The sequence below is a fragment of the Aspergillus chevalieri genome, chromosome 1 (genome assembly GCF_016861735.1).
Source record: "Aspergillus chevalieri M1 DNA, chromosome 1, nearly complete sequence".
NCBI classification, from domain to species: Eukaryota; Fungi; Ascomycota; class Eurotiomycetes; order Eurotiales; family Aspergillaceae; genus Aspergillus; species Aspergillus chevalieri.
This window is the reverse complement of record NC_057362.1, coordinates 2613120-2633328: the sequence shown is the minus strand read 5'-3', so window position 1 is coordinate 2633328 and position 20209 is coordinate 2613120. Positions and strand designations below refer to the sequence as shown.

The window sequence follows — 20209 nt, the reverse complement described above, 5'->3', positions numbered from 1 at the left end:
CCTTTCGTTATTGCGCATGCTGAATGACCTCAATGCACTTTCACTACCCTACATCATTTTGCAACTTTGGGCTATCATCTGATCATTAACTTCTACTTATGCCATCGAACATTGTTTAATACGAGCCAAAAATTGTCGGTACGTCTGCCAAATTGGTTTGACATCAACACTCCTTCACACGCGTCTTGCAAATTCCATGGCCAGCAACGATATTCCAGATTATAAAAAACTCTTTCTGGAGGCGGAGAAGCAACGGAAACAAGAAGAGGAGCTACGGAGACAAGAAGAGGGGCTACGGAAACAAGAAGAGCAGCGACGGAAACAAGAAGAGCAGCGACGGAAACAAGAAGAGCAGCGACGGAAACAAGAAGAGCAGCGACGGAAACAAGCAGAGGAGGAACAAAGGCATGAAGCAGAGCTAAGGAGACAGGCAGAGGAACAAAATCGACCAACGACCTTTGGCGAGCTCATTCGATATGGTCATAATATCATCGCTAAATCATTGACAATCGCAAACCAATCTCGCTGCACTTCAGGGAAAATCTCAGCACCGATCGGAAAAAGTTGCCCGGTAAAACTGCGCCCGTGGACCGAATGTCAAACCCAGCAGGAGGAAATTTATCGCTCTGTTTGCAACCATCTTGGATTGACAGGGAATACAGCACGTCGGGCTTTTCCACCCCTCGTTGCGCTGGAGTATGAGGGACAAAATGTCAAAGAGAGACCGATAAGCAGTGAACGGGACCTTGAGGGCTATGAGCGATCTGCTGTTGAGAATCATGTACGGAACATAATCACAGAGCTTTGCAAGATACCTACCGCTCGAGATGAATTCCGTTTGGGTGATGGAGTCCAGTTCGACAGTCATGCCAATAGCCTTGATTTACAGACAAACCAACCATCAAGATCCGGGTCTTCCAGGCCTGATCAGTATTGCATACACCGCATTGACGACGGTACTAGCACACTTCTTACCACAGTCGAGTACAAGCCTCCCCACAAGCTACCTGTTGAGAGCCTTCGCAGAGGTCTTAAATCCATGGACTTCTGGGGACAGGTGGTCAAGGCTCACAGTGTCCCCAATACCGAGGATGAGAAAGCTGAAAGGGTCGTTGGATCAGTGATCGCCCAAGAGTACCATGTGATGATACAGGAAGGACTTGAATATTCATATGTGACTAATGGACTTGCATTAATTCTTCTGCGAGTCCCCTATGAAGACCCAGGCACCCTGTATTACCATCTGTGTGAACCGAACGAGGAAGTGAACTCAGAAGATGAACAGAGTTTTCTGCAGCCAGCAACAGCTATCGCTCGGGTATTGTGTCTTTGTCTGATGAGTTTTCGCTCACGTCCTCGTAGCCAACAGTGGCGAAACGAAGCAGATGCGCAGCTCCCAATCTGGGAGTCTAGCTTTGGTAGCTTTGATGGCGCTTGGTCTCCAGTCTCCGAATTTGAATCGCCACAACATACCCCGAATTCAAAGCGCACTTATCCTAGCCCCAAGTCCACCACATCCGAGTTTCTGCCGCCGTCGTCATCCTCAGCGGAATCCCCTACCGCTGAGGGACGCCGAGCGCCAACCCGGTCTCGGCCTGGCTGCTCACCTTCTACTACAACATACCATGATGAATCTTCAGATCCCGATTCGGATTTTGAAGCTTCAGGTCAAAAAGGTCAGAAACGCGGCCTCAGCGAGATCAGTTCATCGCCGGTCCAACGGACGGTACGCCGGGCGGGTTCGCGACATTTTTCACAGTCAGACAGTCAACATGGGCGGCACGACGCAGACTTCTGTACACAGCGCTGTTTACTGGGCCTGCAGCAGGGTGGTCGGCTCGATGATGACTGCCCGAATGTGATGCTCCATAAACAGGGTGGAGACGGTAGGCGGCACACCATTGATTCCACAACTTTGGTGCAACTGGTGAAGCGACAGCTGGGTGACAATATCGACCGGAACTGTACACCAATGGGAGACTGTGGAGCATCAGGAGCGCCGTTCAAGGTCACCTGTGCTGCATATGGGTACACTGTTGTTGGAAAAGGCACGACCTCCTGCCGGTGGCCGGAGCTCCTGCGCGAAGCTGAGGTTTATCATGTCCTGCAGCAGGCTCAGGGTTCTGCAGTTCCTGTTTTCCTGGGAGCAATTGACCTAAAGAAAACTTACTTCCTCCATGGGGCTGGGGCAATTCGGCATATGCTACTTATGGGGTGGGGTGGGAAGCCTATCAGCAGTATTGAGAATATGCCTTCTTGTCCAGAATCCAATAGGGAAGAGTTGAATCGTGAAATCTCGAGATCTGTGAAGAATATCCGCTCTCTCGGAGTTTTTCATGAGGACCTTCGACCGGATAATATTTTGTGGAACGCTGAGTTGCGAAGGGCCCTGATTATTGATTTTCATTGGGCTAGATTGGACCGTCGACCGAAGAGAAAGCGGCTGCTTTCGTGCGGGGCAGAGGCACGTCAGCCAAAACAACGTCGTACTATTTGCTAAATGATAACTGTACATTATTAAAGCATTCGTTTGAGAAGATCTGTTCCTGGGGTGTTGTGAACCGGAATTTCTTGACATGGGATTCATTATTTTTTCTTTTTACGGCGACTGGCGCTTTGGAACACAAGTTGATAGAGGCTGTAGTCTAATTTAATCAATTATTATCAAAAAATCCTAAAGTCCGCTCCGGGGTCGAATAGACTACATTAGTTGTAGCCAGTCTACTATTTACCATCTAAATTTTCGACATGCATGCCCTCAAGCAGCAGCGGAACGTGTGGGATAGGAGCGTTGGCATGAGCGGACAAAACCTGGGCATGAGTGAGACAAATGTGGAAATCAGCAGACAAGAATCAACGTCCACCGATTTGCCGATGAAGTGGACCATGACAGTCAGATAAACATAGAGTAGTCAGTCCATATTTCTCGTATATTCACCATATATGGTTACAAATATTTTAATTTTGGTTATTGCTATTTGACCTGCCACCGTGACATTAGAAAGTGCTTGCTAAAACTAAGATTATTTCATCGCCGTGTGGTGAACCCCTCCAGTCGCTTGACCGAATATAATTAAGTAGCGTATTAATTGGATGACTCAAGAAATGGCTGATCACGCCGAAAGCCAAACCATCATCTTCCTCCGAACGGTGGTTTTCGCCAGGAAAACACAACAATCCGAAGTCAACAAGGCGCACAGGGAATAAGACCGGGACAGTGATAAGCGGCGGCCATTTCCAGTGCCATCATGATGTACAGACAGCAGCTCGACTAGATAGGCGCCTTCGTTCATTTTTCCTTCTCAGGACGATACGACGACCCAATGAATTGCCAGGTGTTGGTTGGAAAGGCCGAGGCCGCTTATGCCATTCCATGTCCTCCAAGTCAACGACAACCAAACTGCGGGTCTGTTCATCCCACAGCATATTACGCCACTCTTTGTCTTTGTGTTCAACACCATACTTCTGGAGGGACTTCAGAGCTTTCTTTCGCTCTTTGTGGAAGAAATCCAGATTTTCGTCTTTGATTATCCGCTGAAGCCTAGTTCCAGACCAGCTCAGGATCATCATATGTGCCATTACCTGACCGTGGTACCAGTATGCGATGCTTGGCTCAAAGTCGCCTAAACAGACCGGGATCTGATATCCTTGCAAGCTTCGGAGCTTGCGATAATTGTCAACTTCTGTTTTGAGGGCATGCTGATTCTCCTTCGTTGTAGCCTTCATGACTACGGTATACCCATGAGACAATAGAGTCGCTTTCATGAGATACCCCGTCCGACCACGGATGTGTAGCGGCTCAAAACCCTTATTTCGATTCTGGACGAGTTGACGGTGCAGCTTGCGCGTGAACTCCTGCGGGCCCATTGGATGCCTCTGACCGCCGTGATGTTGCCAGTTAGGGCACTTTTTATCCAGAGGACCCCCGTTGACCATACCGCGGATACAAGCCATGGTGCAGTACGGTCTCTGCACCCTTTGAGAAGGAGTTTGCTTTGTTTTTCGGTCGGGTGGTGCCCGTTCGCGTCTGCCAGTTGATAGATGTTTACCTTTCCCGCGACTTGATCGACTGCGCGCGGCTGGTGCGGTGGACGGCGAAGGCATATCCTCGTCACTATCGCTGCTTTCACTTGGCGAGCCTACCGGGGTAGATACGCCTGGATTACAGCGAGCGTAGGAACGTGTATTGTGTGTCTTTGGATTCGGTTTCCAGTATGAAGGCCGATAATTTGAGGGCGGCGGCTCCTTGCGAATTGTTTCGGGAATATCGCGCAAGACGTCCAAGTATTCGACTTTCCAGGTCAAGAGCTGTTCATGTGCGGTATTGTGCCACTCTTGGGACGGAGTTTCAGCAGCCAGCGCTTGGAGTGTGAACGCAAGCATCTGGCCCACAGCAGTCCGGTGGAGACGGCTCTCATCGCCTGCCTGCACGTCTTGATTTGGGAAACACAAGTAGTATTGAACTATTGTGGGATCCTCTGGAATATGTAGAAAGACAAATGCCTCCCCTGTCCGAATACACCCGTTCTGTATCCCCAAGTCATGCATGTATGAGAATATTTGAGTGACAACAGCGGCAACAAGGCGGGTGGTATGAAACTCAAACGTGTCTCCTTCCTGATCAATAACATCGCGGGCCAGGTCCATCTCGTGCAAGCCCGCGACTAATTCCGCGACTGTAAGCTTGTGAGGGGCTTTAAACTCCACCGCATATACTGGTATCTGGCGCTCATCAGCCACGACATGAACACAGAACTGATCAGCACGGCGATTGCGCCGCCTTCGTGAGCGAGCCCTTGTCTGACTTTGACCCATTTGTTTCCCCTTCCCTTTTCTTCTACCTCTCCCGCGGCTGGTGTTTGTTGGTTGACGGGGTGCGTTGTCAAGATGCATCTCCAAATTGTCATCCAGTGAGGTTGAGTTTGTGCGGTCATAAAAGGCCACTCGGCCCTCAATACCAAACTCCCGTTGCAATGTTTCATCGCCTCGTAATGCCTCGACAATCTTTTCAACAAAGTTATCCACAGTGTCTCGCTCGAAATTTCGTAAAGTCGCTTCTGAGTAAATCGGTCGGTCTTGGACATTTGTTGCGACATAGTCTAGCTGGGTATCGGAAGGAAAGAGCGGACGTGAGGTAAAGCCGACTGCACGCTCGAGTTTCTTCCAGATTTGCTCCTGGATCTGAGGGAAATCAAGCCATGGAACAATCCGCTTGGGAAAATATCGATTGACGGGGTCAGTCACGTTGCCTTGGGTCGTCAGGGTCGCGTTCGTCTCGACTCGGATCGTCTGTGACAGAGATTCGTGGCAGCGATCGAGAAGGCGAAATAGAGAGTTGGGCTGCAGTCGTTGTTCTGCCTCTTCTCTGGCCCGTCTCTCCTCTTCCTGGCGCTGTTCCGCCTCTTCCCTTGCCCGTCTCTCTCCTTCCTGGCGCTGTTCCGCCTCTTCTCTGGCCCGTCTCTCCTCTTCCCTTGCCCGTCTCTCTTCATCCAGTTGACGTCGTAATTCAGCAATATCGTCCTGCATAACTAGCGGTAAATCTGTCTTCAAAAAGCTAGTGGATGACCCGCTGTTAGGACACCATGCATGACACAACGCATGACAGAAGTCGCGATGTGGCATCCGAGCACCAGTTTATGTTCGATTACTAATCCAGCTAGCGCGGACGCTTTCTGCCTTAGGCATCAAGTATTTCCTGCAGTTGTCGACATATGATTGGCGTGGCTAACCCATCAGTGCTGCTCAAGACGCCTCGTAAATACGTCATGCGGAACGCGTTACACCCTGTCTCAGCTGAAAGTACGAATGCGACAATTTCCAACAGAACTACACTGATTTTGAAATCTCAATCTGCCCCCAGGCGGTGATGCTGCTTTTGTAAAGACAAGGATAAGCCTGATATGCTTTCGACATTACAAGGACAGCATGAATGGATGTGAGACGATAAACTATACTTTGATGCCAAAATCCACTACAGCACGGTCGTCCTACAGTCACTATGCCCAGTCAATGGCAATATTAACCAAATGTTGCCCGTATTGCTCTTGCCCGTATTGCTCAAAGCAAGGTGTGAAATCAGTGTTATGGTCATGAGAGCACGAGAGCATAGTATCATTTGCCAAGAAATTCTGCATCAGCAAATGATTGTTCTTGTAGCATTGTCCTTTCCACAGTAGCGTGTCATGGGACGCAGCAGACCAGAAAGTTGACAACAGAGCTCCAATCATTCATCACTTGGCAGTGAGGTTTGGTTCCAGACTTTACAAAACCGCCTCCGCGGGAATGTGACCAGTGTTTGTGGCGAAAATAACCAACAAAACCACAGGTGAGGCATTTATGCCATTGGATTTGTTTCTCCCGGATGCTAAATCATTGTCATCTGAGCGTTCCAACCGCATACGCAACACATGGGATCGGCGTGGTTAGGGCGAAAGTGGAAGACAGGACGGGCACCGAATGGGGTCGATTGTAAGCTGTAATCAGCCTTGGGAGTCTGTCAAGCCTGGAGTCAATATCTTTCCTTTGATAAGGGAGTCGAAAGGGCGGATACCATTAATGAAGAGCGGCCGAAAACGCAAGACCTCATGTAAATTCATTTTTTAGTAGAAGATAGGGGAGCAGAGAATATGAATTAATTCACTGTATAAAGAATAGAGACAGATTCAGCTCGAAACGCCGGTCAACGTAAACGAGGAAAAGGAAACTGGAAGTGGAGGTGAGAGGGCGCAGCCGCAATTTCCGAAAGAAAAAAAAATGAGGGGGTGGAGGAGTTCAAATGGACAGGAATATGGATGAGTGCAGAATATGTGAGGGAGTTTGGGAAGAAAAAAAGATTTGGGAGGGGACGAGGTCAGAACAGTGAGGGAGGGCTCTTTTATATTGGAAAGCCAGGCGGGCGGCGTTTACAGTACGGCGTATTGGGAGGCTATACCAGAAACGGCAAAACTAACCGGAACAGGGAATTCACAGGTCCTCGTTCTACAGTACAAAACATGAAACATATATTAGTACTACGCTTGTCGCACTTGTTCTCCTCGGCCTGCTCTTTGTGTCAGATTAAGACAGTTTAAAAGGAAGAGGGGACAATGAAAACTATTATCAAGAATATCTTGCCCTGAAGCAGCCAGGAGGCTGCTCTATGTACTTTATTAGATTGAAATTAGTGCTTAGGATTATCGCTCTTCCCCATCCATCTGAAGAGACCCGGCGATGAATCTTTCCGATTTAAACAGTACCATGAACAATGCGGCAGGCAAGGCCCAAAGGAAAGAAGGGCTTTCCGCTGAATCCTTTTTTATATCATTTGTTGTCTACATAAGCATATTCGTGCCTGCTGTATATCTTTTCACTTTTCTGAAGGACAACAATTGCGAAATTTTGTGAGTCTTCTTTTCTTCCTTTCTCCTTTCCCTTCTATAATACTTGTTAACAGAATGAACAGCCAACCAAGATTCATGGTGGACAATAGCGTCGAGAAACTACCGAGAGGGCGTTTCCTTTGGATATGTCGCTTATGCTATCTACTTCGGAACAAGTCGAATCTGATCAATAAGCATGGTCTTGACTGCTATCTTTTTTTGCGACTCATACAAACGGCCTTGAAAATTTTCACATCAATGACTCTACTTGTCTTACCGACATTGCTGCCGGTAAATTACACTGCAAGAAGTACCAGTATGAGCGGTCTCGACAGACTCAGTATAGCAAGCATCCAGAATGGACAAGATGTTCGATGTTGGATAACCGTTCTGGTGGCAACCATGGTAAATCTTCACCTTCTTCGTCTCTTGCTTCTTGAATTCAGGACAACTGTGCAAATGAGGCAGTCTTACCTCCATCATCCTTCCAGGGCAAATGCTGTGACCGCTGTCCTTGTTACTGAGATACCGCCACGTATGTGGAAAAAGACAATTTTAAAGCAAGTCTATTCAAAATACAATGGAGGTACAATCGATGTGATCCTTCCAAGGAAAGAAATTTGCGATATAAAGGAGGTTGAGCTAAACGATCTCCATAAAAAACTGGAATGTACAAGACGAAACCTATCTGAAAACACTGATATTGCTTCTACCTTTTGGAAATTGGTTAAAAAGAGGACACCAGAACTTCATTCTATCCTAGCCATACATAAGCTCAGAAAAGAGATTGAAGCACTCAAAAGTGTTGCTATACTTCATTTCCCTGATCTTTTTACCGCACATCTTGTCTTGCAGGCCAGAGCATCGTCAGTACCTCTCAATATGAACGCCATTGCAATTGATGGCGAGGCACTGGATGAGCTCTCTATCTACCAGAACTGGCGCGTGAGAGCTCTACGGATTTTGGGCACAACTGCAGTTTTGAATACTCTTGCTATATTTTGGGCAATACCGATCTCAATGACTGGTCTCTTATCACAGCTCGTCTATTTGGATGTCATCAGTTCAGGTCTTAATGTTCTATCCAACCGTCAAATGAGTGCCATCCAAGGTTTGGCGCCTCAAGCAGCATTGTCCATGTTGATGTACTGCTTCCCTTTTATTATACAGCTCCTGGCAAAATCTTACCCGCAGTTTGAACAGTCGGAAGTTGAAATTCTGATACAGAGGTATTACTTTGTATTCCTCTACATCCAGGTATTTCTGGTGGTTTCTGTATCTTCCAGCGTGACAACCATGATTCCCGACATTTTGGGCGATGTCCAGTCGGTACCCTCGCTTCTAGCTAGGAATCTGCCAAAAGCCTGCAATTACTTTTTCTCCTATCTACTTTTGCAGACTGTCACCCAATGTGTTATGGTACTATTTCAGCTTCCAGAGAGCCTTTGGGCATGCCTGACCCGTGGGAAAAAGAATACCTTCCCTAAACTGGTCCAATGGAGCCTCATATATCCTGTCTTTACGAATTTAGTCTGCATATGTCCGTATCCCAGCCCAGCATACAAGTATAAACTAACATTGAATACGATTAAGGCATAATTTTCTCTCTTATTTCGCCACTCATTCTACCAATCGGCATGACTGTATTTGGACTTTTTCTGATCGTTCATGCCTACCAGGTTATATATGTCCTCGAAACTAAGAAAGAAACCGCTGGTTGGCTGTATTGGGAAGCTTTGAATCACCTATTCGTGGGGATATATACGATGAATTTGTTCCTCCTCGGGCTTTTCATCTTACGAAATGCTCTTGGTCCCGCGATTATTACATCCTTCATAATTCTTGGGGTTGCGCTGGTCCATAACTATATACGAAGGATTTTTTATCCTCTCATGAGGTATATATCTGCCAGTGACTTCATTTCGGATTCACAATAAGTTATTCATGTTGTACTAGTTCTGTTGCTAGTGACTGTCGATAAAACTTCTCACCCCATAGTTATCTGGTATCCATTGGTTGCCCAAGGGCTACAGACAAACCAGAAAAAAAAAAAAAAAAAAAAAAAAAAAACAGTGGCTGGTTCCCTGCCGTTCCTGCCGTTATACCTGTCCTTGCTTCTTTCTTTTTTCTCGTGACACACATGTATCAGCGAAAATAATTTAGAGTAGCGATCACCAGAGAAGGGCATTTGATGCCAAGTGGCAGGTCTTCCAGCATCAGCAGCAGGCTTTACCTAGTTGACGGAATATCTACCATGGGATTCCACCAATCCTCACGGACAGGTCGGAGTACGTATTTTTCGGACCGGGACACATAGTGTAATTATATTGGTATATTTCTTTCTGTCATACAGGAATTTATGGAAGCCTTCAATCTGCGTTTGACACTGCGTCGCCAGAGATAGCCACCAATCATAGGAGGGCCGTAAGCACTTATTCAGTGACATGAGACTCAGAATTTCGAATTCTTGGCGGCGGAGAAATGATAGCAGCTGATGCTATCTCCCCCTCGACGGTCCTAACAGGGTGAGATTGGCGGCTAACAGTAGGCGGAAATTCGCAACTTGCATAATGAGCCATTCCTGGCCAAGTTCCCCGCCAGTCTGAATGGCCGAGCAAAAAGATCACCTTGCGCATGCGGGGAATCTGCCTCACATTTAAGGCATGTTTTGAACAAGGTTTGGACAGAGATCAAGGAGGTAAATTATTATGTAAGACAACTGATGACCCTTCAAAAATCTTGCATTTCGTTATCCGCGCTGGTGTCCTAATGAGCGAAGACATCAAGGCTCCGGGCGAAAGGAGTTGCTGAAAACCTTCTTGAGCTATATAGAAAGGACTGGCTGCAGCTTAGTTAACGCTTGCCTTTTGACAGAAAGGAAGGAGATGAAAGGAACCTTGGCAAGTTGACGGCCGATACATCCTGAAAGCTCTTAAGGGACGCATCTCAATCGAGCGTTCACCATCCTCTGAAATCGGCTTCTTTTTTCTTTTCTTTTCCCCTTGGGGATAAAATACTTCCTATTAGACCCGGCACAGTATCCCGGTACTGTTTAATAGTCATTGAGCATTTATACAACCTGTAAAGGTGAACCTTCAAAACTTTGTCCAACAAACGCAAGAAGAGATTGACAAGCAATGAGAAGAATACTTCAGACAATAGATGATGTGCGTGTTAACAATAGCGGTGAAAGAAGGCGTACAGGAAGAGGAAAGTCACTCTGGTGTCGATAGTTCCACGAGTCAACCAACCACATGTGTTAAATGGCAAATCTTTGAATTCCAGTTAGATTTGCCCCAAGACCTAGGAATATCTCTATATTTCCAGCACATCCTCAATCGCCCCCTTCGTCGATGAGCCTGCTAGCACAATCGATCCCAGTTTGCATTAAGCCGCGCGAAAGAGATCATCATTATTTGTATGTTCCTATGCTGAACGAGAGTCCGTTTTAAGGATTGTGGGCCACGTAATAGCTGTAGACCCATGGGCTTGCCCTTAGACATATATCTGTTAACGAACTTTGAGGTGTGATCTGTGTGTAAGACTTTCTGAAAGCTGAGTAGCAGTGATTCGTTCTTCTCTATTTTCAGTGAGCATGCGTCGAAGCAGGCTAAACTTTTCAGGAATCCGCACACAAGTCTGCCGGATTTCCTGTAGCCAGCGGTTCATTGAAAGTAATGCCCTCGATTTATCGTTCGTTATATCTTTGATAACCCAGGAACGTTTGGGCAGCGGGATCAAGCCGATCACAAAGAGCATAGTAACTCCTAGGGCCCATATATCACCAGGCTCTGACCGTTTTTCATCAACTAGAATATCCGGAGAAACATAGGGCGCCGTGCCCCAATAGTGCTCTTCGGGACCCATTGTGGCTAACCCAAAGTCACAAAGAACTGCCCTCTCTTCGCTTAAAACGATGTTCGGCGGTTTGACATCATTATGGATCACACCCTCTCTGTGAAGGAATTCCAAGGCACTGCTTATGTCCGTCCATATAATGTGTTTTTGAACTTCTGTTATCGTGGAAAAGCCACTTGGAGTGACCCTCTTCTCAAGATCTATCCCCGCAATGTAGTCAAGGTATAAAATCCGAAGAGGCTCGTCATGGTCTACTACATTCGCAATATGTTGCTATCGGTTTGGGTTAGGAATGGCATACATTGGCCATTGAGAGGAAAACATACATGTTGGTGTCCCTTTAAATGTTCCAGAATCGCCTTCTCGTTTTCCCAGACTTTAGCTGCTGAATTCGACCTTGTATCCTGAAATTCTTTGGCTGCAACGACGATCCCACAGCGCTGGGATTTGAATACCCGAGTTTTGTCAGTGGAAGTGATGATTTCTTTCCTTCTGCTGCTTTCGCCACTGGTACCACGCTTAGGAATCGGTATGTTGATTTTGCGAGTGAACGCCACAGATTCATGTGTCTTGTGACCTTGACATTTTTTAGGGCGTACGATTCTGCCGTTTTTCCTTTTGGGTATTCTCTTTGGAGTTGAGGAAAGAGCGGTTTTATCATTCAAACGCGGTTTGGTGGGGTTTTTTGACCTCCTGTGGATGAGCGGTCTTTGGTGGATATCTGGATGGGGCGGCAAAACAATCACAAGGATTTTGAGCCCTCGTCCAAGCGTAAGGTACCAATTACTGTGGCTAATAGAAATGGTGCGTTTTGGCAAAATTTCCAACTCTGGGTCGCGCTTGTCAATGTTCTGCACGGTGAAAGTCGTCCTTGATGTATTGGACACAGTGATGGCAGCCCCGTCAGGATCTGGGATGAGCTGGCAATGCTGGGAATTCACCCAACATTCATCTTCAGTTTTTGTTTTAATAACAATATCGCTATTATTGTCTGACCCGAGTGTGTAACGGGTTATCTCGAGTCTCGGTGCTAGCCTGAGTGCGTTGGAAACTCCAGCTCTCCAGACCGGGCCGAGATCTTCCAGGTCGGAAATATGCGATGGAATTGTTGAGGGAGCTAGTCTTTTTTGATTTGTTTGCAACCGAAAGGAGGAGCAAGTTGATTTTGACAAAGGAATGAGATATATTGGAGTATCAATGGATTCTTTCCCAGTATCTGGAGGCGGGGTGAGTGGAAAACTCATTCTGTATCTCGCCCCAAAATCAAGAATTTTAGGAAAATTAAAGCCAAAGATACTTATACTTGCCAATTCCACAAGTGATATCCGCAAGGTGAAGTGAGGTAGTAGGGAGTCGGAGTGGAGTCTCATAGACCAACAAGGCCAAAATATATATATAAAACAAAATTAAGAGCTCGATATCCGGTTGAATAATGAGAAGTGCACATATACCCTGAAGAATCATACAGGAGGCGAGTGAACAGTTTGTTTTCTGCTCTTAATCCAGCGTACGTGTTTTGGCGCCTGCCAGTCTCGGCCCGTCTATTTTTCCGCATCAGGGGGGGATTTGCCAAGTTCACTGCGTCACTTAAGATCACGCGAAAGAGCACCAAACACCAGAACACATCCTGACTCACTTATACATACACTTCCACAATCACCTCCCATCATGGATACCACTGTATCTTCTAGGCCTCCACTCTCACAAAGAGACGACACGGAGCATCCAGTCGAAAAGTGCAGAAACTATCTCCTAAAGCGAGGTATGACATCGGCCGACATGGATTATTTATCGAGCAAGTATAATCAGCGGTGCATTTCCATTCATGATAATGCGAAGTTTTTCGATATTTTGAAAGGCCTCGTTGAAACCCAAGACTGCGCGCAAATTACAATCGATGATTTCAAAGTGATAGAAGCTGGGCTGCAGAAGATAAACGGGGAACTAGAAGCGCAGTTTAAAGCTTGCCGGACAACAATTCTCCTGAATCATCTTTCATACTTGGACACTCATCTTGCCTACTTGGACATCAAGAAACTCAGAGTTGTCAGCCAATATGCATGGGACTTCATTAAAAGTGATGCATACATTAACCGCATTAACTATATCATGGAGGTGCTTCCGGAACTTTTGAAAAATCTCACGCCGACCCCTATTCATCCACATCCGGCCGCTGAAGACCAGTGTACGACTCAAATACCAAATAGTCCTAAGAAACGTGTTCGGAAACCAAGAGCCCAACGATTGAACGCTGAACCCCGAAGGAGTGCACGCATTAAACGCTTGCAGGAGAATTCGAAAGAGCCTAAATCTCCCCGACCAAGTCGCCATAAGAACAGCAAGGGGAGACAATTTCGCCAGAAATCATGATTACAGAGACTGTTATGATATCGCGCAACATCTGTTAGTAGCTCTTTGTGTCTGGGTGCATACAAGGCGAGCTACATTCTGTTTAGGGTTGTAGTTAGGCGGTTCATTTGTTGGGCAGGCAATCGATTTGGCCACTTTGATATTCTCGATGTCACGGCGGCTACTGCCAACATGCCAGTTCCAAGTCAGACACTGAGAGCTGGACACTTTGGCCTGTTGAAAGGAACTGTTTCACTTTCTGATGTTGCCATGAGGGAGCAGTAAGTACTAGAGACATTTGAGGTCAAATATGATACTAATCGGTGGTAGTTCTGTCTCAGTCAGATCTCCATAATACTATATTCCAACGAGCTACAAAACAGCCCTCTTACAAAGGTCTGGGCAGATTCCCTCATTGGGAGATCTCACTGTAGCATGGCTGTTTGAGAAGAGTTAGAGGATCCTTGGTTGTGAATGGTGTTGAAAATCAAAGAGACAGTCAATGCTATCGACGCTTCTCTGGTTGAGAAGGGTATGGTTGGTATGATGTGCCAGTCTTTTCTACAACAACTACCTCTTCAGACTCCTGTTGATATGCCGACATCGACTCAAACAACATTTGTGGACGTGGTTACTCTTCAACCCAGGTGTCAAGAATGCACCAATCGAAGACACTACAGAATGGAATCTGACTACAGGACCACGAAGCGCCAAGTCAGATACCAAACGGGACAAGGAAGCATGCAAGTCGTTTATATGGATTATTCCTAATGGGAGACGTTCTTGTTTCAAAGTTCATACAGAATGACGAAATCAAAGGTATGTTTGAGTAATGATACATAGAAGGCATGCGCATGCAGCCAACTATGTATACAGAGACCATTGCTAACTGGATATATCTATGTATTCAAGGCTGCAATACCGCAACCACCTATCTGACAGGAATTGTTCTTTCGCCCTCCATGTATCTACAGCTTGGTTGGTTGGTTGATATCATTTATCCTGACCCCTCGCTCGAAAGCGATATCATGTATCTACAGCTTGGTTGGTTGGTTGGTTGATATCATTTACCCTGACCCCTCGCTCGAAAGCGATATGCAGGCTACCTCGACTATATATATCCGCGCGTATGTACATGTAGTGTGTTCCGCTTCCTGAAAACGAACTTAGAGCCTCGTCAAGGCCTGCCGTGGCCTAACTGCCGTTCCCATTGTTAGGCTGCCCTCGTGGCGCGCGACTCCAAAACCGCTGTGACGCCTCGGCGAAGTCCAAAACGGCCTTGACCGTCTTTGCTCTTGAGACGGTGTCTGGTTTACCTTTCTTACCTACGGTCGAGCCTCCCAGTAGACTCGAGACGCTACTGAGCGCGTCCCCTACTTCCCTCCGTAGCTCTCTTCGAATGTCCCTCAGATCTGGACAATCCACCAGCACATGGGTGACAGTTTCTTGTGCGCCGCACACGCACCGGTCGTCGTCGCGGAAGCGAAAGGCTTTCGCGTAGGTAGATAACCAACTGTGGCCTGTGCGTAGCTGTGTTAATAAGTACGCTCGGTTCCTGGGCAGGCTCCCATATAGCCTCCTCGTGTGAGTTGCTGGTAGGGTGCTGTCGATCTTTCGTAGGTGACCACCTTTGTTGGATGACCTCCATTCCTGCTCCCACTGATTAAGGATATTGCCGTGGAGGCGCGCGCTCTCCCTCGAGAGTAGTGGGCGGAAGGGGTGCGTCTTGCCTGGGCGTGCAGCATCCTTGGCCTGTTGATCTGCAGCGTCATTTCCAGGGTTATCGCAGTGCCCTGGCACCCATTGAAGGCGCAACGCGATTCCTTTTGTTTGGACCTCTGTGGCAGCCTGGAGGATCGCATGGATGATCCGCTGTCCAGATTTGATCGTCGGATTTTGAGTCGCCTGCAAGGCTGATCGGCTGTCGCACAGTATTGTCGCTGTTCTCCGTCTCCTTTCTAAGCTTTCTGAGGGCTGATGGGCAACTTTAAACACTGTGCTGATAGCGTAGAAGATGCCAATAAGCTCCGCTACATGAACCGACCAGCGGTCCATTGGTCCTACTTGAATCTGTTGAGATTCGACAGTCTCCAAGTTGCTGTCGAGTGCCACAACGGCAGCGCCTAGGTGACCCTCGCGTCCAGAGGCATCTGAGTAGACAACAATATCCGATGTGGACCGTGTAGTTTCAGCTCGCTCCACGGCCGTTTCTCGGTCCGATCCAACCTCAATCTCCGCGAAGGGTTCAGCTCGCCACGGTGGCAGTGGACTTGGGTCAATCGTTTCTAGTTCATCCAATCTTTGTAAGTCCATAGTCTTTAGAGCTTCCGCCAGTGGGAACCGAGCGTAGTTTCCAATGTTGTTCCTTCGTCTCTGAGCTCGGAGGAGCGCACCCCAAATAGGGTGAATACGAGGTAGAGTGTGGAGTCTCGCGATGGTATATTGTGCTCGGCGGCGGAGGCGGAGGTGTGTTGGAAGGACATGTGCTTCCACTTCTAGAGTGGCGGACGCTACTGTCCTGAACGCCGACAGGATACGAACCAGAGGGGCCCTTTGCACTGTGTTTAGGTGGCGCAGGTGGGTTTTATCACGTAGAGGGTCATGCCAGACCGTTGACGCATAGTCTACCACTGGTGTGACGCACGCTTGGTAAATTTGTCGCATCTGTTCTGGGCGTAGATGTCGCAGTCCGGCCAGAGCAATGGTTACCTTGGTGGCACGTTTGATGGCTTGCTGGACATGCTCTTTCCACCGCAACTCATGGTCGAAGATCACACCCAGTAGCTTCGCCGTGGGTGATGGTTTGACAGTTTTCCCGTTTATGACTACTTGCCCTTGTAGTTGCTCGCTTCTTCTCCTGGTGATATGGATAAGCTCGGTCTTCTCAGCTGCGAAGCAGGAGCCAGTCTGTTGCGCCCACGCTTCGATGCGAGGGATATCCTCTGACTGGATTTTGGCTAGGTTCTCTTCGGCTGAGCGGCCTACTCGCCAGCGGAAGTAGTCATCAATGAACGCTGATGCGCCACCACGAAAGGTGACTGGTTGGTCGACCAGGTCGGAGTTGAAGAATGTGAACAGAATGGGTGAGAGGGGTGAGCCCTGCGCCAGTCCTGCGTTGACTAGCAGGGCGACCTCGGTACGGAAGTCATCAAATCCTATGCTAGCGTAGCGTTCGCTCATAAAGCTTGCAATCCACTTTCTAGCTACGGCTGGGATTCCCTTTGCTCGGAGGCGGGCGTCAAGGCTGATTTTGTTGACTCCGTTGAAGGCCCCTTTCAGATCGAACGCGATGAGTGTCATTACTCCATGTTTATACCAAGCTTGGTCAATCGCGTTGGAAAGGACTAGCAGGGCTTGTTCAGTGGTCCTGCCCGGTCGCCCTCCGAATTGTGTGTCGGGTAGTAAGCCGTGCTTCTCGGCGAGGTACGATAGTCGTCGAGCCATGACTGCCTCAAGAAGTTTACCTAGTGTGTTAAGGAGTGAGATCGGGCGATAGGCCCCAGGGATCGAGTAGTCCGGCTTCCCAGGTTTCCGCAGCACCACGATCTTTGCTCTCCGCCAACGTCTTGGGTGGTGCCCTAGTTTAATTGATGCTGTGAAGATTCTGGTAATGAGCTTTCCTATATACTTCCATAGGTGTTTCCACACAAGCGTCGGTAGACCGTCTTCGCCCGGTGCCGTGGAGCTTTTGGCTGCTTTAAGAGATCGCTGGATTTCCAGTTCCGTGATTAGTGGCCAGGGTAGCTCCAACGGGGCCTGGACTGGTGGGTCTTCGAGGGGTTGGTCCATTTTGGGGAAGAAAGTGTCCAGAAATGCTTGTGCCTTGTCCTCGTTCTCCACCAGTTCGTTTGAATCAACGTGCAAGGCCGGGATGCAACCCCAGGTCTCTCGCGGTTTCATATAGGTAGCCGCTTTCCATAGCGTTCCTTCCCCAGCTCCGTCTAGGAACTGTTTCCAGTGTGACTTTTTGACTTTTTCAATAGTACGGGTCCAGGCTCGACGCTTTTGCTGCATCTCTTGGAAGAGGGTCCCTGAGCGTGCGTGATCTCGTCCGTATTCCGCACAGCTCTCTTGCCATTTCCGGCGTAAGCGGTTGACCTCGGTCTGTTGGCCTTTAAGGTCTGGCGTGAACCAGCGTTTGGAATAGGGGGTTGGGCGTCAGTTTGGGGTGTGGTTCTCCACGGCAGATATCGTGATTTCTGTGAGACGTTCGACTGTTTCGTCTAGAGCTGGTCTCGTTTTGATCTCTTTCCATGGGCCCATCCGCTGGAGCACTTCGGCTCCGATCTTGTCCCACTCTGCTCGTTCGTACGCTTTCCTCGCCTTGGCGGTGGGCTTGTGGTAGGGTTTAAGGCTCCATTCCGAATATGTTGCTCGGTGGTCCGACCCGTAGTTTTCGTGGTAAAGGTGACATTTGATGAGCAGGCCCGGTCGGTCCGTTACAGTTAGATCGATAGTCGTGCTTTTTCCTGGGTCGTTAAGGGGCCAGAAGGTAGCTGTACCTCGAGGCAGGCAGGTTTGTAAATTGTGCTCTTGGAAGAAGGTGATGAGTTCACATGCGTCTTCGATAAATCTCGGTTGAATATGGTTGCCGCCCCACATTGGGTGATGGCGGTTGAAATCTCCTGATAGGATAACAGTCGTGGACCGCCGGTCGTCCCGTCGGGCGATTGAAATTGTGTTTTGGATTGCTGTGAGCATGGGTTCTGCTGATCCTTCATCGGGGGCGTATAGCGGGACAGAAGGGAGGTAAACAGAAAACAGGAGAATTTGGGAGTCGGCAGTCCAAATCTTGATGGCAGTAATGTCTGGGTGTTCGCACCGAATCTGCCGGTGCGAGGAGGTTGATAGGTTGCGGTTAACATATACGAGGCTACGAAACCGAACTGCGTCCGTGTCGACAGTTGGTCGGTATAGCCGCCATGCACTGTGATTAACGTGTGTTTGATAGCTAGTGATCGACGGTTCCTGGATCAAGAGAATATCCAGGTTCTGGCTCTGGTGGTCGTTGATGAGCGCTTCCATCCTTGGCCCCGATTTCATGATGTTCAGCTGTAGTACGCGTAGGTTGGTCTCTAACATTGCGAGGGGTTGAAAGTTGCGGGGGTCAGGCACTGATGATCGCCGGTTGGATGCTCACCGCTGCAGTCAAGGCATCGCGGCCGTACGCCGGATGGGCAGTGTTCACGAAGGTGTTGGCCGGCACAGTGGCCGCAGCGTGGTGTCTCCTTGCACGACCATGCCAGGTGTCCGAAACGTTGGCACCGGAAGCATCTCTTTTCTTGATTTCACGGCGTTCAACGCTGCCGATCTGTCTTTGGCCAACAAGGAGGCCGTTATTGAGGATGTATTCGGCTCCCTCTGCCGAGTCAAACCAGATGCCGAGCGATGCGAATTTCCCTAGCACTTTGTCCTTCCGCTTGAGCCAAGCCAACTCTTCGATTTGAAATCCCTGCTCTGCTAGGTCGTTTTCTTCCATAATCTTCGTGATAGCTTCCGTATTGGCATTTTCCAAATCGAAGTCTTCTGTTGGGGTACGGTGTACGACGACGCCGAACCTTGGCTTTACCAGTTTTGTGTTGTTTCCTAGTTCGTTCAACCATTCAGTGTTGTTTCGAGCAGCCTCTGCTGACGTTTGGTTCTTAAAGCGAATCACATATCCGGTTTTAGTGGTGCCAATCCCGGCGACCTGTGCATCTTGCGTAGCTGGTGCACTCAACAGGGCTGTACGAATGTAGGAGTTTGCAGAGTCGGTGGGGAGGTATCGGCCAAAGGCGTTCCCATCGTTGGCCTGGTTGTCCTCTGGATCTACGAATGACCGCTGGGTGCTGATCCGAACGCACTTCTGGTCCTTGTCAGGGCGTTGGTAGCTCGGCTGAGGGTTCGCATTGCCCGAGCTGGCTGCTACGGCAGCCCACGATCTAGCCGAGGGCGCCGGTGGGGAAGTATCAAGTTGTGCACTCAAGGCTTTGACTTCTTCATGGAGTTTCTGGTTCTGTTCGTGAAAGACGTTTTGGTCGTGTTTGACCTCCTGTAGCTCGGCTTTGGTAGATTCGATGAGTGCGGTTTGGTGGTGGATGATGTCCTTCAGGTCGTCGATAAGCTTCCACACCTCCCTGGTGGTGATCCGGCCGGTGCCCTCTTCAGAAGCATAGCTCTCGTTGAGTCGTCCTCTCTTTCTTGTGACTCGCGTTGGGATATTGGTCACCCTAGGCTGGAAATCCTCGACTGAGAAATTGGTGGTTTCCTGGGTGTTTGTGGGCGTGGCCTCGGGAGGCCCCGCGGGTGGGTCCGCCATCAGTCCGGGGTTGGTTCCCGCTCGGCACACAACGACGTTTTATATTGCAATAGTATCAACCACAACGCAGTTCTCCGATTGCTTTCGCCTCCGGTCCTTTCTATTGGGTATCGCGTTCTATCGCGTTACCGTTGAGGTCTCTATCTACTACAGTGATTCTCGAAATCGGTCTGACCTCCAAACACATTTTAATTCTTCGTCAGCCCCACTCCCAAGAACTTGGTTTGAATAAATTATTGAGCTATTTTCAGCATCCTCTGTACCGTACCGTAATTATGCAAGCATTATGTATTTATTTTTGTGAATGCGCACACTGTCACGTGGTCCACAATGGCACAGATGATTG

The 20209-nt window shown here is 48.5% G+C and overlaps 5 protein-coding genes across 5 annotated transcripts; 2 read left to right on the top strand and 3 right to left on the bottom strand.

The window, feature by feature from the left end:
* Positions 1-196: 196 nt before the first annotated feature.
* On the top strand, positions 197-2500 carry ACHE_10938A (uncharacterized protein; the record flags this gene model as incomplete). The annotated part of the gene is made up of 1 exon (XM_043284830.1): positions 197-2500. One exon carries the CDS (start codon positions 197-199, stop codon positions 2498-2500), a length of 2304 nt encoding a protein of 767 aa, XP_043132058.1.
* Positions 2501-3246: 746 nt separating this feature from the next.
* Positions 3247-5622, bottom strand: ACHE_10937S (uncharacterized protein; the record flags this gene model as incomplete). Its single annotated transcript, XM_043284819.1, has 1 exon — positions 3247-5622. One exon carries the CDS (start codon positions 5620-5622, stop codon positions 3247-3249), a length of 2376 nt encoding a protein of 791 aa, XP_043132057.1.
* A 5246-nt stretch (positions 5623-10868) lies between these two features.
* ACHE_10936S (uncharacterized protein) lies at positions 10869-12586 on the bottom strand (the record flags this gene model as incomplete). Its single annotated transcript, XM_043284808.1, has 2 exons — positions 10869-11489; positions 11543-12586. 2 exons carry the CDS (start codon positions 12584-12586, stop codon positions 10869-10871), a joined length of 1665 nt encoding a protein of 554 aa, XP_043132056.1.
* A 298-nt stretch (positions 12587-12884) lies between these two features.
* On the top strand, positions 12885-13586 carry ACHE_10935A (uncharacterized protein; the record flags this gene model as incomplete). Its single annotated transcript, XM_043284797.1, has 1 exon — positions 12885-13586. One exon carries the CDS (start codon positions 12885-12887, stop codon positions 13584-13586), a length of 702 nt encoding a protein of 233 aa, XP_043132055.1.
* A 1173-nt stretch (positions 13587-14759) lies between these two features.
* ACHE_10934S (uncharacterized protein) lies at positions 14760-17579 on the bottom strand (the record flags this gene model as incomplete). Its single annotated transcript, XM_043284786.1, has 1 exon — positions 14760-17579. One exon carries the CDS (start codon positions 17577-17579, stop codon positions 14760-14762), a length of 2820 nt encoding a protein of 939 aa, XP_043132054.1.
* Positions 17580-20209: the final 2630 nt, after the last annotated feature.